Raw genomic sequence first — 14,056 nt, forward strand, 5'->3', positions numbered from 1 at the left:
CTCCTATCTGGAGTCTACCTGGAGAGAGTTCCGGGGGTCAACGCCCCCGCGGCCCGGTCTGAGACCAGGCCTCCTGGTGGATCAGAGCCTGATCAACCAGGCTGTTGCTGCTGGCTGCACGCAAACCAACATACGAGCCACAGCCCGGCTGATCCGGAACTGACTTTAGGTGCTTGTCCAGTGCCAGCTTGAAGACTGCCAGGGGTCTGTTGGTAATCCCCCTTATGTGTGCTGGGAGGCAGTTGAACAGTCTCGGGCCCCTGACACTTATTGTATGGTCTCTTAACGTGCTAGTGACACCCCTGCTTTTCATTGGGGGGATGGTGCATCGTCTGCCAAGTCTTTTGCTTTCGTAGTGGGTGATTTTCGTGTGCAAGTTCGGTACTAGTCCCTCTAGGATTTTCCAGGTGTATATAATCATGTATCTCTCCCTCCTGCGTTCCAGGGAATACAGGTTTAGGAACCTCAAGCGCTCCCAATAATTGAGGTGTTTTATCTCCGTTATGCGCGCCGTGAAAGTTCTCTGTACATTTTCTAGGTCGGCAATTTCACCTGCCTTGAAAGGTGCTGTTAGTGTGCAGCAATATTCCAGCCTAGATAGAACAAGTGAGCTGAAGAGTGTCATCATGGGCTTGGCCTCCCTAGTTTTGAAGGTTCTCATTATCCATCCTGTCATTTTTCTAGCAGATGCGATTGATACAATGTTATGGTCCTTGAAGGTGAGATCCTCCGACATGATCACTCCCAGGTCTTTGACGTTGGTGTCTCGCTCTATTTTGTGGCCAGAATTTGTTTTGTACTCTGATGAAGATTTAATTTCCTCATGTTTACCATATCTGAGTAATTGAAATTTCTCATCGTTGAACTTCATATTGTTTTCTGCAGCCCACTGAAAGATTTGGTTGATGTCTGCCTGGAGCTTTGCAGTGTCTGCAATGGAAGACACTGTCATGCAGATTCGGGTGTCATCTGCAAAGGAAGACACGGTGCTGTGGCTGACATCCTTGTCTATGTCGGATATAAGGATGAGGAACAAGATGGGAGCGAGTACTGTGCCTTGTGGAACAGAGCTTTTCACCGATTATTTGTGTATTGTGTTTTATCTATCAAACACCACAAGTGGAAATATTGCTACCTCTTCAACTAGCTGCTAGTTACATTCAACTAGTAGTAAGTAGGTTCCTGGTTAAGTACAACTAGTAGTCAGTAGGTTCCTGGTTAAGTTCAACTAGCAGCCAGTAGGTTCCTGGTTGTTAAGTTCAACTAGCAGTAAGTAGGCTCCTAGTTAAGTTCAACTAGCAGTATGTACCTGGTTGTTAAGTTTAACTAGCAGTAAGTAGGTTCCTGGTTAAGTTCAACTAGCAGTAAGTAGGTTCCTGTAAATGAATGGTTCAGAGAACTGACATGTTCTTGAGATCTTAATACTTGGGAATTCTTCACATCCCTAACCCTTGGGCACGACCTACTTCCACACGGACAAATGTGACACCACCTACGACTGCTGCACCTCTCCTACCTATGGTATATAAGCTACTTCTCCGTTCATTTGCTGTATTCTATTCAAGATTGATGGACTGACCACATCGACTCAAGGTTGAGGGACTGATTAGCTCATTCTCCTCCTGTTCTTCACGACTCTCCTTTGTATTGGACTGATGAAGCCACTGTGTGGCGAAACGTTACCTCAATACAGATACCCAAGAGTTGCACATGTGTCTAATTTATCAAGTAGGTTCCTGGTTGTTAAGTTTAACTAGCAGTGAGTAGGTATCTTCATGTTAAATTCAACTAGCAGTAAGTAGGTTCCTGGTTGTAAAGTTCAAGTAGCAGTAAGTAGGTACCTTGGGGTTAAGTTCAACTAGCAGTAAGTAGGTTCCTGGTTGTTAATATTAACTTACAGTTAATAGGTTCCTGGTTAAGTTCAACTAGCAGTAGGTAGGTTCCTGGTTAAATTGAACTAGCAGTAAGTAGGTACCTCATTAAATTTAGCAGTAAGTAGGTTTCTGGTTAAGTTCAACTAGCAGTAAGTAGGTACCTGGTTAAGTTCAACTAGCAGTAAGTAGGTATGTGGGTGTTAAGGTTAACTAAAGTAAGGGTTCCTGGTTAAGTTCAGCTAGCAGTAAATAGGTACCTGGTTAAGTTCATCTAGCAGTAAGTAGGTATGTGGGTGTTAAGTTTAACTAAAGTAAGGGTTCCTGGTTAAGTTCAGCTAGCAGTAAATAGGTACCTGGTTAAGTTCATCTAGCAGTAAGTAGGTATGTGGGTGTTAAGTTTAACTAAAGTAAGGGTTCCTGGCTAAGTTCAGCTAGCAGTAAATACCTCATTGCATCTTGACTTTATTGGGTTATCCTGGATTAATACTCTGATCAAAATTATCTTTTTTTTTTTTTTAAGACACTATTTTTAAGATGTTCTCCCATTTGTTCAGCCTCCAGCTCTCAGACAATGCATGGTTTGGCAGATGAATCAACTTGTCAGCTCTAGGAATACGTTGTGATGACTGATGAGTCTAGCGATTTGCCATTTCTTACGGGTACTGCTAGACATACGTTGCCGAATAGAAGCAGGTTATACCATGTAATAATGTTGGTAGATTTGCCAACAATACGTTAGGTAAAAGGACACAAGTGCAACTAATACTACATTTTATTGTGGAAAAGTTTCGCTCTCCAGGAGTTTTGTCAAGTCATTACCTGCTTGACAAAACTCTTGGAGAGCGAAACATTGCCACAAGGAAATGTTGCATTAGTTGCGCTTGTGTCTTTTTTCCTAACAAGTTATACCATGCCCTAATATGAAGCGCCTTGGGCTTTAAAAGCTGCTGTACCCTCCATTTACAAGGTATGTTACTTTAACATCCTACAGGCACATGTGTTAGATGAGTAGAGGTGAATGGTCTATAGGATTTGAGGTAGCATTCAGGGTAGTAAGATTATTACATTCATTCAAGGAGAGGGCCAAACCAATAGCAGTCGTATAGCACCTGGGAAAATGCAAGGCATTCAGGTTTGATTCACAGGAGAGGTCTGGTCCAGTTCTTTGGGAAACTTGTAGAAACTGGCTGGATGAGCATGAATTTAGGTGACTGGGAAGTCCAGTGCTTGAACTCAAAATATCGGGTAAAGAGGTAACTCAAATAGAGTCTGTGACTCAAGGGTTATGACCAGTGTCTATGATTTGAGGGTTAAGACCAGTGTCTGTGACTCAAGGGTTAACACGACGAGTGTCCGTGACTCGAGGGCTAACACGACAAGTGTCTGTGACTCGAGGGTTAAGATGACCAGTGTCCGTGACTCGAGGGTTAACACAACCAGTGTCTGTGACTCAAGGGTTAACACGACCAGTGTCTGTGACTCAAGGGTTAACACGACCAGTGTCAGACTCATAGTCAACACGACCAGTGTCTGTGTATTTCTGGGCACACCTGATGAATCCTTCCTTTGTCATCACCTGCCTTGGGCAATGGCAGTTAAGAGTTCTTCACCAGCATTAAGACACCTTCCTTTAAGGGTCACATTTCTCTTGAAATACAAAAAATTGCTTCAAATGGCATTCTGTAACAAATTAGACTCCCTCATTTATATTTTAGCCAACATAAAAACAATTAGAGCATTAATTATACACTCTAATGTCAATTTAGCAATGCCCTTCGTATCATAACATACAGGATTTTTAAAGGTTAAAAATATAAGATTTAACTTGTATATTTTTAATGTATAAAGGACCTATAAAAATATGCAATATCACATGTAAGTACAGTAGACAAGAACTGGGAAGGACTACACACGCCCACTGAATGTTGGCAAGTTTCACACTTTACAAAATTCACTAACTGCATCAAACTCTGAAACCATAAAGATTTAGCTCCTGGTCACTATTTTATTTTATAACTTTAAGATGCACAACTAACATTTGAAGATATTCTGCTCATTACAGAAAATCTTAAAAGAAATAAATCTAACTGAAGAAAGACATTATGGAATCTTTGGTTTGGAAGTGTTGCAGAATCACACAGGGCAAGACAGACAGTATCAATATCAAGTCTAGCATGGTTGCTCATAGCTAGATAACACTAAAATGACTTAGTTTTGTGAATTAAATAATTTGTAGGAGAATGTTAGGGCCCCTCTGTGGATTATGAATACACTAGTTAGGAGTGTTAAGCAGCAACTTGCTGCAGAAGAAAACAAGACATACTGACACTTGGGACAGCATCTTGAGCTAGGTAATGAGCACCTTATCCTAAGTTCTGGCCTTAAAATTGAGGATCAACTTACTTCAGCTTCTAATGATAAAAAAGCAAAGAGATGCTATTGCAGGTTGTTTCATAGATTACATATGTAATCTATGAAATTGTCTTAGGAGTGAAGGTCATTCCCATTTGCTAGGAATGGGTAATTATTGCTATATTTGAAGAAAAAACTAGTTACCTCAGGAAGGACTAAAGGAAATGTCACACAAACTGTGTGTACATATTTGCACCACAAGTATAAATATTATACTCTAATGATGCAGTAAGAGAAAATCTTCAGACTAAATTTTCTTCAAATGCATATTTAATAATTTTGAGCTTAGATGCAATGTCTCAATCTATGGGGAGAACACTTAAGTGAAAACATATTCACTAACATCTGAGTAATGCACTTTGTGAATGACTCTGCAGTACCTGAGTAAGTAGCTTGAAGAAGCCTTGGCACCTACAGGCAATCCATTTCTCCTCACACACCATTTGCAGTATCCATTCCCCATAGTTATTCTATAAATATCTAATGCCAGCCTAACCTTACTAAACAACAATGCTACTGTCAGCATTTTTTTAATTGTCTTTTAACATCAGAAAAGTAAAACTTGATCAGGCGACTTGACAGTTCTCTGTGATTATTTACTTTTAACACAAATGAAAGTTCCAACTGTATCTATCTCACTTTTGAACATCTTCAGATAAAATTCATCATATGGGAGATTAATATTACAGGCATGTAAGCGTATAAGAAGCACCATTCTAGATTTCCACTCTGGGTTTAACAAAGGCAAATTAAGAATAGTCATACAAATAAGAGGACTCCCATATTTCACACTGCAAATAAAAATCAGTATGGATATGACATTTTTATCACTCAAAAGGACGGCCTCATAGCCAACAGTTTTAAGTGTGGACAAAAAGTATTTTTAAAACTGTGATAGAAGCTCAATTATTGCTAAAATCTGTAGGAACTTTGCTAGCTTCATCTTTCTCAGTCTCTCTTCTCTCTTCTTGAGTTGAGTCATTATCCTGGGTCATTTCTAAATAAAGACCTTCCTTGGCCGTACTCTCTTCTACAACAAGCTGGAAACTTGGATTGTCACTAGCAAAACTTGAATGCGGCGAACTATTATATGCAGGTGGCAGGATTGACTGAACTGTCCATGATGAAGGGGACTCGTGAAGAAATGAAGATGTAGATTCTGCATGAAGAGCAACCTCAAAAGGCACAGTCGAGCCAGCCGGAGGTGTGTGAACGCATGGAAGCTCCCTTGTGTAAAACTCTGTAGGTAATGCACATGCACCCCATCCCAATGCTGGACTCAGGTCTTCATATCTGTAGGAAAGAATCAGCCATGTAAATATTCTGAAACAATATAAAAACTACACAAATAACTTGCATAAAGACTCAATATCAGTCATGGTATTGTGCCTTTTTCTTAAAAAAAGAAAAAAACATGTGTATATATAGCTGATATACCTAACAATAATTGTGGGCACGACCAGCATGGAAGACGAAGAACTAGCTTGTAAAAGCTCTCTCCAGTAATTAATTTTTATAGTGGGCTAGAAGAAGATAAATTATGTAACATCACAGTCACTAGTGAAATGGCTGTGAAGCAGATAGACAGACTGAAGCAAAATAAGTCACCAGTTCCTGGTGAGGTTTTTTCAAGGGTTCTTAAGGAATGCAAAATGGAACTCTGTGAACCATTAACTAATATTTTTAATTTATCTCTTCAAACAGGTGTAGTGTCTGATATGTGGAAGATGGCTAATGTAATTCCTATTTTTAAAACAGGGGACCAGTCGTTACCGTCAAATTACCGCCCAATAAGCCTGACCTCAATTGTAGGCAAATTACTAGAGTCAATTATAGCTGAGATTATAAGAAGTCATCTCGATAAGCATAGCTTGATTAATGATACTCAGCATGGATTCACAAGAGGCCGGTCTTGTCTAACTAATTTATTAACTTTCTTCAGTAAAGCTTTTGAGGCTGTTGACCATGATAAAGAATTTGATATTATTTACTTAGATTTTAGTAAGGCTTTTGATAGAGTTCCGCACCATAGACTGTTAAAGAAAGTGGCAGCTCATGGCATTGGGGGAAAAGTGCTCTCGTGGATCGAGTCATTGCTCACTGACAGGAAACAGTGTCCATAAATAGGGTTAAATCCAAGTGGGGATCTGTAACAAGTGGCGTTCCACAGGGATCAGTCTTGGGCCCGTTGTTGTTTATAACATATATCAATGATCTTGATGAGGGAATTACTAGTGATATGAGCAAATTCGCCGATGACACAAAGATAGGTAGGATAATTGATTCAAACGTAGATGTTATGGAACTTCAGGAGGATTTAAACAAACTCTATTCTTGGTCAGAAAAGTGGCAGATGCAGTTCAATGTAGATAAATGCAAGGTTCTGAAGCTTGGGAGTGCCCATAACCCTAGTACTTATAAGTTAAATGCTGTAGAACTTAGCCATACAGATTGCGAAAAGGACTTGGGGGTTATGGTGAGCAGCAACCTTAAACCAAGACAGCAATGCCTAAGCGTACGTAATAAGGCAAATAGATTACTGGGATTTATATCAAGAAGTGTAAGCAACAGAAGTCCAGAGGTCATACTGCAGCTTTATACATCATTAGTAAGGCCTCACCTAGATTATGCAGCTCAGTTCTGGTCTCCATATTACAGAATGGACATAAATTCGTTAGAAAACATTCAGCGTAGGATGACTAAATTAATACAAAGCATTAGAAATCTTCCTTATGAAGAAAGATTGAAGACTCTTAAGTTACATTCACTTGTTAGACGAAGAATGAGGGGAGACCTGATCGAAGTGTATAAGTGGAAGATAGGTATTAATAAAGGAGATATTAATAAGGTCTTGAGGATGTCTCTCCAAGAGAGAACCCGCAGTAATGGATTTAAATTAGATACGTTTAGATTTAGAAAGGACATAGGAAAGTATTGGTTTGGAAATAGGGTAGTTGATGAGTGGAACAGTCTACCTAGTTGGGTTATTGAGGCTGGGACTTTGGGTAGTTTCAAATTTAGGTTGGATAAGTACATGAGTGGGAGGGGTTGGATTTGAGTGGGACTTTCACATCAGAGTTTATTTCTTGGGTGGCACTGAAAATTGGGTTGGGCAAATGTTTTGTTAGTGGGAAAAATTGTAAAGGACCTGCCTAGTATGGGCCAACAGGCCTCCTGCAGTGTTCCTCTTTTCTTATGTTCTTATAAGAGTTCATTCAGATGTATCAAAGTTGAGCTCTGATCTTTGCTTTATGACTGAGAAGAATATCTAAAGATTTTTAATTCCTTTCAGCATTTAAGTTATATGCCCATTATTGATGTAGTCCTCTGATGTATAAATATGATCACTGTCTGATACATTGTCTATTGATGAAATGCATTGTATAAAGTTTCATTAATACATTTTCAGATTTTTAGATTACTGGACTGGAAAAAAGATTAATTTAATCTGGCCTTTTATTTGTATAAAGTGCTGTTACTATATAAGCAACTGTCTAATTCTTATTTGAATAAATGTCAATTTAATAGCAGTATATGATATGGTAAAATTCAAAAGCCAGTCAAGACTAAGTACAGTATTTTATTCTCTAAAAGCTGGCACTAGTCCTTAGTGAGTTTCTTCAGGTGTACAAATTAAGATTCGCCTTTCTTCACAAGTGATGAATTATTGTTAATATCTTTGTTCATTGTATGATGTGCATTAACTAGAAAAATCATTACACAATAAACTAGCCTAAAATAAAATATATTTAAAATATTACATATAAAATTGTTTGTTTCCATGAGAAAGTCGAAAAGAATTCTTCCTCCGTAAGCCATGCATGTCGTAAGAGGCAATTAAAATGCTGGGAGCAAGAGGTTAGTAACCCCTTCTCCTGTACAAATTACTAAATTATTAAGTTTCGATAATTTTGACATACACAGTAACTAACATTAAGTTTGCTGTCTTATTTTAATAAGTGTTAATCTTTTAGTATATTAATAAAACATGTTTCACCTTACACTGGGAGGAGTGCTGTGTTTAGCACTTGTTTTCAGAATGTGTATGCCACTGAAAGATATACAATAATATGTAGAAAGCACAACTCAAATTTTATTTGCATCCTTTGGCAGTGCTTACAGTGGCTGGTGTGGGCACCTATGATAATCCTTTACCATATACATGCAACTGAATAGTTTTACTGATACTGTCTCTTATTTCAGGAACTGTTTGCCATAACTTAAAATTCTGATGGAATGATCTCAGTGAAGAAGTGGTGTAGGCAGGATCATACATAGCTTAAAGAGCAGGTATGATATGACCCAAGAGGCTAGGAGGGAGTGAATCTGGAAAACAGCAAGTTGAGAGGCAGGCCTGGAGCTAAGACTTGACCCCTGTAGCCATATAAAGGTAGGTACATGCACATACACAAAAGCACTCAGAGGTAAGTCAATCACAATTGATATAAGGCAAATACAAAGCTCACCTGGGAGGTTTCTCAGTCAGGACGGAGTAATAATCTGGAGGAAGACCATCAAGCTTTAATATCTGATCATAGGTTGGTGGTTTATCGTTGGGGTCTGGTAAAGTGGGCCCTCGGGAGGTCTGTCAGAAACAACAATGGTTAGTCTATAGCTAGCTTAATTTATATTTTTTCAATCCAATAAAATTCACTCAAAAAATACAAAATTATAGTTTACCTACAGCACTATGACAGTGAGAAGAGGCTGATATATTCTTCACAATAATACATATGAGGATATAATAGTGATATGCAGAGTATAATGAGTAGCAAAAAATGAGAATGTAAATAGAACACTTAAAAAGAGTACAGGCAGGGTAGACTGCTATTATTATTATTATTAGGGTACATTTACGAGGAAGTACTACAGAGAGATGGTGGCCAAGGAAGTGATGGCATCAAAGATACCATGACCATGATACTGAGTAATGGGATCCAGGGACACTGACATGTATACCCAGAGTATACCTGGAGGGGATTTCGAGAGTCAACACCCCCACAGCCTGGTCCATGACCAGGCTTCGTGGTGGATCATGGCCTGATCAACCAGGCTGTTACTGCTGGCTGCACATAAACTGATGTACAAGCCACAGCCTGGCTGGTCAGGTACTGAGTTTGGGTGCCTGTCCAGTTCCTCCTTGAAGACAGCCAGAGGTATATTGGTAATACGTACATAAATAACCCGCACATAGGAGAGAGGAGCTTACAACGACATTTCGGTCCGACTTGAACCATTTACGAAGTCCGACTTGGACAATTTACACTTAGTGTGACGTTGTAAATGGTCCAAACTGGACCAAAATGTCGTCACAAGCTCTTATCTCCTATGTGCAGGTTATCTGTGTATTGTGGAAAAAGACACTTATGTACAGTTCAGGGCATTTATTAAAGTTTTGCCACGAGTGGCTTAAGGACTGAAGAAGCCACTCGTGGCGAAACTTTACCTTTAATAAAAGTCCTGAACTGTACATAAGTGTCTTTTTCCACATCTTGTCGGTATCACCATACCATTTCCTCTATCTGTGTATTGTTCCAGTTACGATATTGTGCCTTTTTGTTCTGTATATGTACTGGTAATCATAATTCCCCTTATGTATGCTGGGAGGCAGTTGAACAGTCTTGGGTACTCGTAGAGCCCCTGCTTTTCATTGGGAGGATGTTGCATCTCCTGCCAAGTCTTCTGCTTTTGTTGGGAGTGATTTTCGTGTGCAGATTTGGGATTAGTCCCTCTAGGATTTTCCAAGTGTATATATTATCATGTATCTTTCTCGTCTGCATTCCAGGAAGTACAAATCAAGGGATTTCAACCGTTCCCAGTAATTTAGGTGCTTTATTGTTCTTATACATGTCGTGAAAGTTCTCTTTATATTCTCAAGGTCTGCAATTTCACCTGCCTTGAAAGAGGCCGTTAGCATACAGCAATATTCCAGCCTAGAGAGAACAAGAGCTTGAGGAGAATCATCATGGGCTTGGCATCTCTAATTTTGAAGGTTCTCATTATCATCCTATCATTTTCCTAGAGATGTGGTAGATACACTGTTGTGATCTTTGAAAGTGAGATTCTCTGACAGGTAGATGACCCTAGTACAGCCTCTCCTCACTTAGCGACATACTCGTTTACCGACGACTCAGACTCACGACCTAAACAATGTATATTAGAGCTGATTTCCTCCATTGTGTGTATTACAATATACAGTACACTACTGTATAATCATTTAAAAATATACCAGAAATGTTTTAAATGGCACAAAGGTGACATTAAAACAATATCAAAGATGACTGACACAAACCCACTACCATTATAGTATGCTCCTTGCTTAGCGATGAATTCATTTACTGACGTGGTCTTAGGAATAGAACTCTGTCGTTAAGTGAGGAGAGGCTGTATGTACTATACATATACAGAGAAGTGGTGGTCTTGGTAATTTACTCAAGTAAAATTTGCTGATCCAGGTGTTGATAGCCTGATGACTCCCTAAACGGCTCATTAATAGTTAAGTTTATAAACTCTTGACTCAGTGTCACTCATGACAGATTGTGTGTGTGTACTCAACCTTGCCTGTTTGTGGTTGCAGGGGTCGAGTCATAGCTCCAGGCCCTGCCTCTTTGCTGTGTGTATGTCTCTGTGTTGGAGATTAAGACACTTGTGCAACATATGGGAATCTTTATTCAGGAAACGTTTCGCCACACAGTGGCTTCATCAGTCCATACACAGAAAAATCTTGAAGAATAGGAGGAGAATGAGGTAATCAGCCCCTCAACCTTGAGTCGATGTAGTCAGTCCATCAATCTTGAGTAGAATACGGCATATGAGCAGAGAAGGAGCTTATAAACCGTAGGTAGGAGAGGTGCAGCAGTCATAGGTGGTGTCACATTTGCCCAATGTGGAAGTAGGTCGTGCCCAAGGGTTAGGCAAGCGAAGAATTCCCAAGTATTAAGATCCCATGATGCTGCAGTGTCTGACAGTTGTGATAAATGGTTTGAAAAACAGACAAGTTGAAGATTAAGACGCTTATGCAACATATGGGAATCTTTATTCAGGAAACGTTTCGCCACACAGTGGCTTCATCAGTCCATACACAGGAAAAGCTTGAAGAATAGGAGGAGAATGAGGTAATCAGTCCCTCAACCTTGAGTCGATGTGGTCAGTCCATCAATCTTGAGTAGAATACGGCATATGAGCGGAGAAGGAGCTTATAAACCGTAGGTAGGAGAGGTGCAGCAGTTTATAAGCTCCTTCTCCGCTCATATGCCGTATTCTACTCAAGATTGATGGACTGACCACATCGACTCAAGGTTGAGGGACTGATTACCTCATTCTCCTCCTATTCTTCAAGCTTTTCCTGTGTATGGACTGATGAAGCCACTGTGTGGCAAAACGTTTCCTGAATAAAGATTCCCATATGTTGCATAAGTGTCTTAATCTTCAACTTGTCGGTTTTTCAAACCATTTATCACAACATGTCTCTGTGTACATATATTCCTCTATATGTGACTGCATGGGTTGAGTCATAGCTCCTGGTCCACCTCTTAACTTGCTACTTGCCAGATTAACTCTCCTAGCCTCATGGGCTCTATCGTACCTATTTCACAACTTCTTTGTCAAAGTCATTCCACTTTCTGACCACCCTGAAACTGGAGAAATACTTCCTAACATCTTTGTGACTCATCTATGTCTTTAGCTTCTGACTGTGCCTCCAAGTACCTGTTTCCCACCTCTCAAACAGCCTGTCCCTGTTTGCCCTATCAATTGCTCTGTCCTCCAGGGTCATTAGATTCAATTCCTTTAGCCTTTCCTTGTAGCTCATACCCCTTAACTCTGGAACTAGTCTCACTGCATACTTTGTACTTTCTCTGCTTCCTGCATACTGGTGCTGCATTCTCCAAGATGGGCCTAAAATGTTGTAAAAAGCACCCAGAATGACTTAAAATTCCTGAAGACCACTCTAAGATTTGCCAAGCAAATATTGGCTACAGAGGTTATCTGGTTGATGTAAGCCTCTAGTGACATGGTAGGGACTATGCTTACTCCCAGGTCCTTCTCTCTGAATGAGGTCTGCAGCTTCTGTCCCCTGAGTCTATACTCTGTATCCAGTCTTCTGGCCCTTTCCACAATCTTCATAACCCTACATTTGCTGGGGATGAATTCAATTAACCACTTATCTGACCAACCCTGCAGTTTATTGAAATCTTTTTGCAGCTTTTCCTAGCCCTCATTTGTTTGTATTCTCCTCATAAGTTTTACATAAACAGTGAATAGAGATACATCTGGCTCAATTCCATCTGGTATGTTGTTCATGTAAACCAGAAACCATTGGTCCTAATATGCTGCTTGTTACACTTTCCCATTCTGACGTCTCTTCCCAGACAATCATTCTGCTTCCTTTCCCTATGGTACTCCATAATACAACAGAGTACATTCCCAGTTATTCCTGCCTGCTTCTCAAGTTGCTGCCTGTCTCATGTGGGATACAGGATCTAATGCCTTCTTACAGTCTAAGAAAATGCAATCCACCCAGCCCTCTCCTTCTTCTCACTTCCATTACTTTTTCATACAATTCCAAAAGATTGTTAAGACAAGACTTGCCATCTCTGAGCCCATCCTGGTTGTTGTTTATGAAACCACTTCTCTCCAAGTGCTCTACTACACGTGTGTGGGGGAGGGGAGGAGTAAAGCACTTGAGTCTCTCTTTACCAGTGGCTAAATGAAGTGCCATGACAGTTACATGAAGTGTACAGTAAAATGATGTAAAGTGACTGGTAAGTTAAAGTGTACATCGTATGTAAGTAGACTCCACAAATTATGTTGATCCACTCACATACTGAAGAATTAGACAAATGTGTAACATCTGGGTATTGTTATTGTAGACATTCTGCCATCCAGTGGCTTTATCAATACAGGCAGTTAAGCACAGACATTAAAAAAAAAGTCAAGTACATTTCTTAAATCCAAGATTCCTTTTATCTTGTGAGTCCAGCATGGCACTCACTACATGTTATTTTACAATGGAAGTTTACTTTCATTTTATTTCAAATACTTCTGACAAGACTCAGGTTAGGGCTGTTTATTGGCCAACGAATAATATCAATACTGTTGTCTTGCAACCAGTTCTTGACCTGTTTTGACATGTTGCATGGGACACTGTCTTACATAAAGTGTGTTGTGCCATGACTTGTGGAATGTGAGAAAATATTCAATAAACACAACTACTTTATGTACAGATTCTGCATTTGAATTTGAACAATGTTGGTTTACACATGACTAACATCATTTACAAAGCTTGTATGTGTGTATAAAAGTAGTATATAGCTTTGAAAGTGTGCAATTATATTTAGGGCTGTGCCTTGTAATTTGTACAGTGTGTAATTCGTAACTATACAAGTTAAGTGATGCATGTAACTGAACTATGTTCAGTACTCTGCAAATCTGTCTGTCATGCCTGTGATAAAACTGAGTGTACATAATAAAACATTCACTTGAGCCTTCCATCCTTTGCTGACATTCATCAACACTCAACTACACAGCAAGAATAGGTTCCTCAAAAGTAGGTTCAAGCTCAAGAATAAGAGCACAGGAGATGATGTCAGTGCTAGTGCATGATGCTGCCTGGCCAGGCTGGCTGGAACACACCCTCACATACCACACTGGTTGCTCACCTTCTTTACTACCTCCCTCCCTCTCCTCCCCCAACCACCAAATATTATATCAAGTTTTCATCCCCTTCACAGCATAATTATACTGTCTTAATACACATTAATATCATCCTC

General features: G+C 39.7%; 1 protein-coding gene across 4 annotated transcripts in view; it reads right to left on the reverse strand.

The window, feature by feature from the left end:
- Window positions 1–3,693: 3,693 nt before the first annotated feature.
- The window catches only part of LOC128690073 (uncharacterized), a 342,887-nt gene continuing 332,524 nt past the window's right edge, over window positions 3,694–14,056 (reverse strand). For all 4 annotated transcript variants that reach the window (XM_070088542.1, XM_070088541.1, XM_070088540.1 and 1 more), the window contains 2 exons: window positions 8,753–8,871; window positions 3,694–5,579 (listed from right to left, as the gene is read on the reverse strand). In XM_070088542.1, coding sequence (XP_069944643.1) covers window positions 5,189–5,579; window positions 8,753–8,871 — 510 coding nt within the window. In that variant the 3' untranslated portion in view covers window positions 3,694–5,188. The remainder of the gene's footprint in view (window positions 5,580–8,752; window positions 8,872–14,056) is intronic.

Source organism: Cherax quadricarinatus, chromosome 25, assembly GCF_038502225.1.
Source record: "Cherax quadricarinatus isolate ZL_2023a chromosome 25, ASM3850222v1, whole genome shotgun sequence".
In the NCBI taxonomy this organism is placed as follows: Eukaryota; Metazoa; Arthropoda; class Malacostraca; order Decapoda; family Parastacidae; genus Cherax; species Cherax quadricarinatus.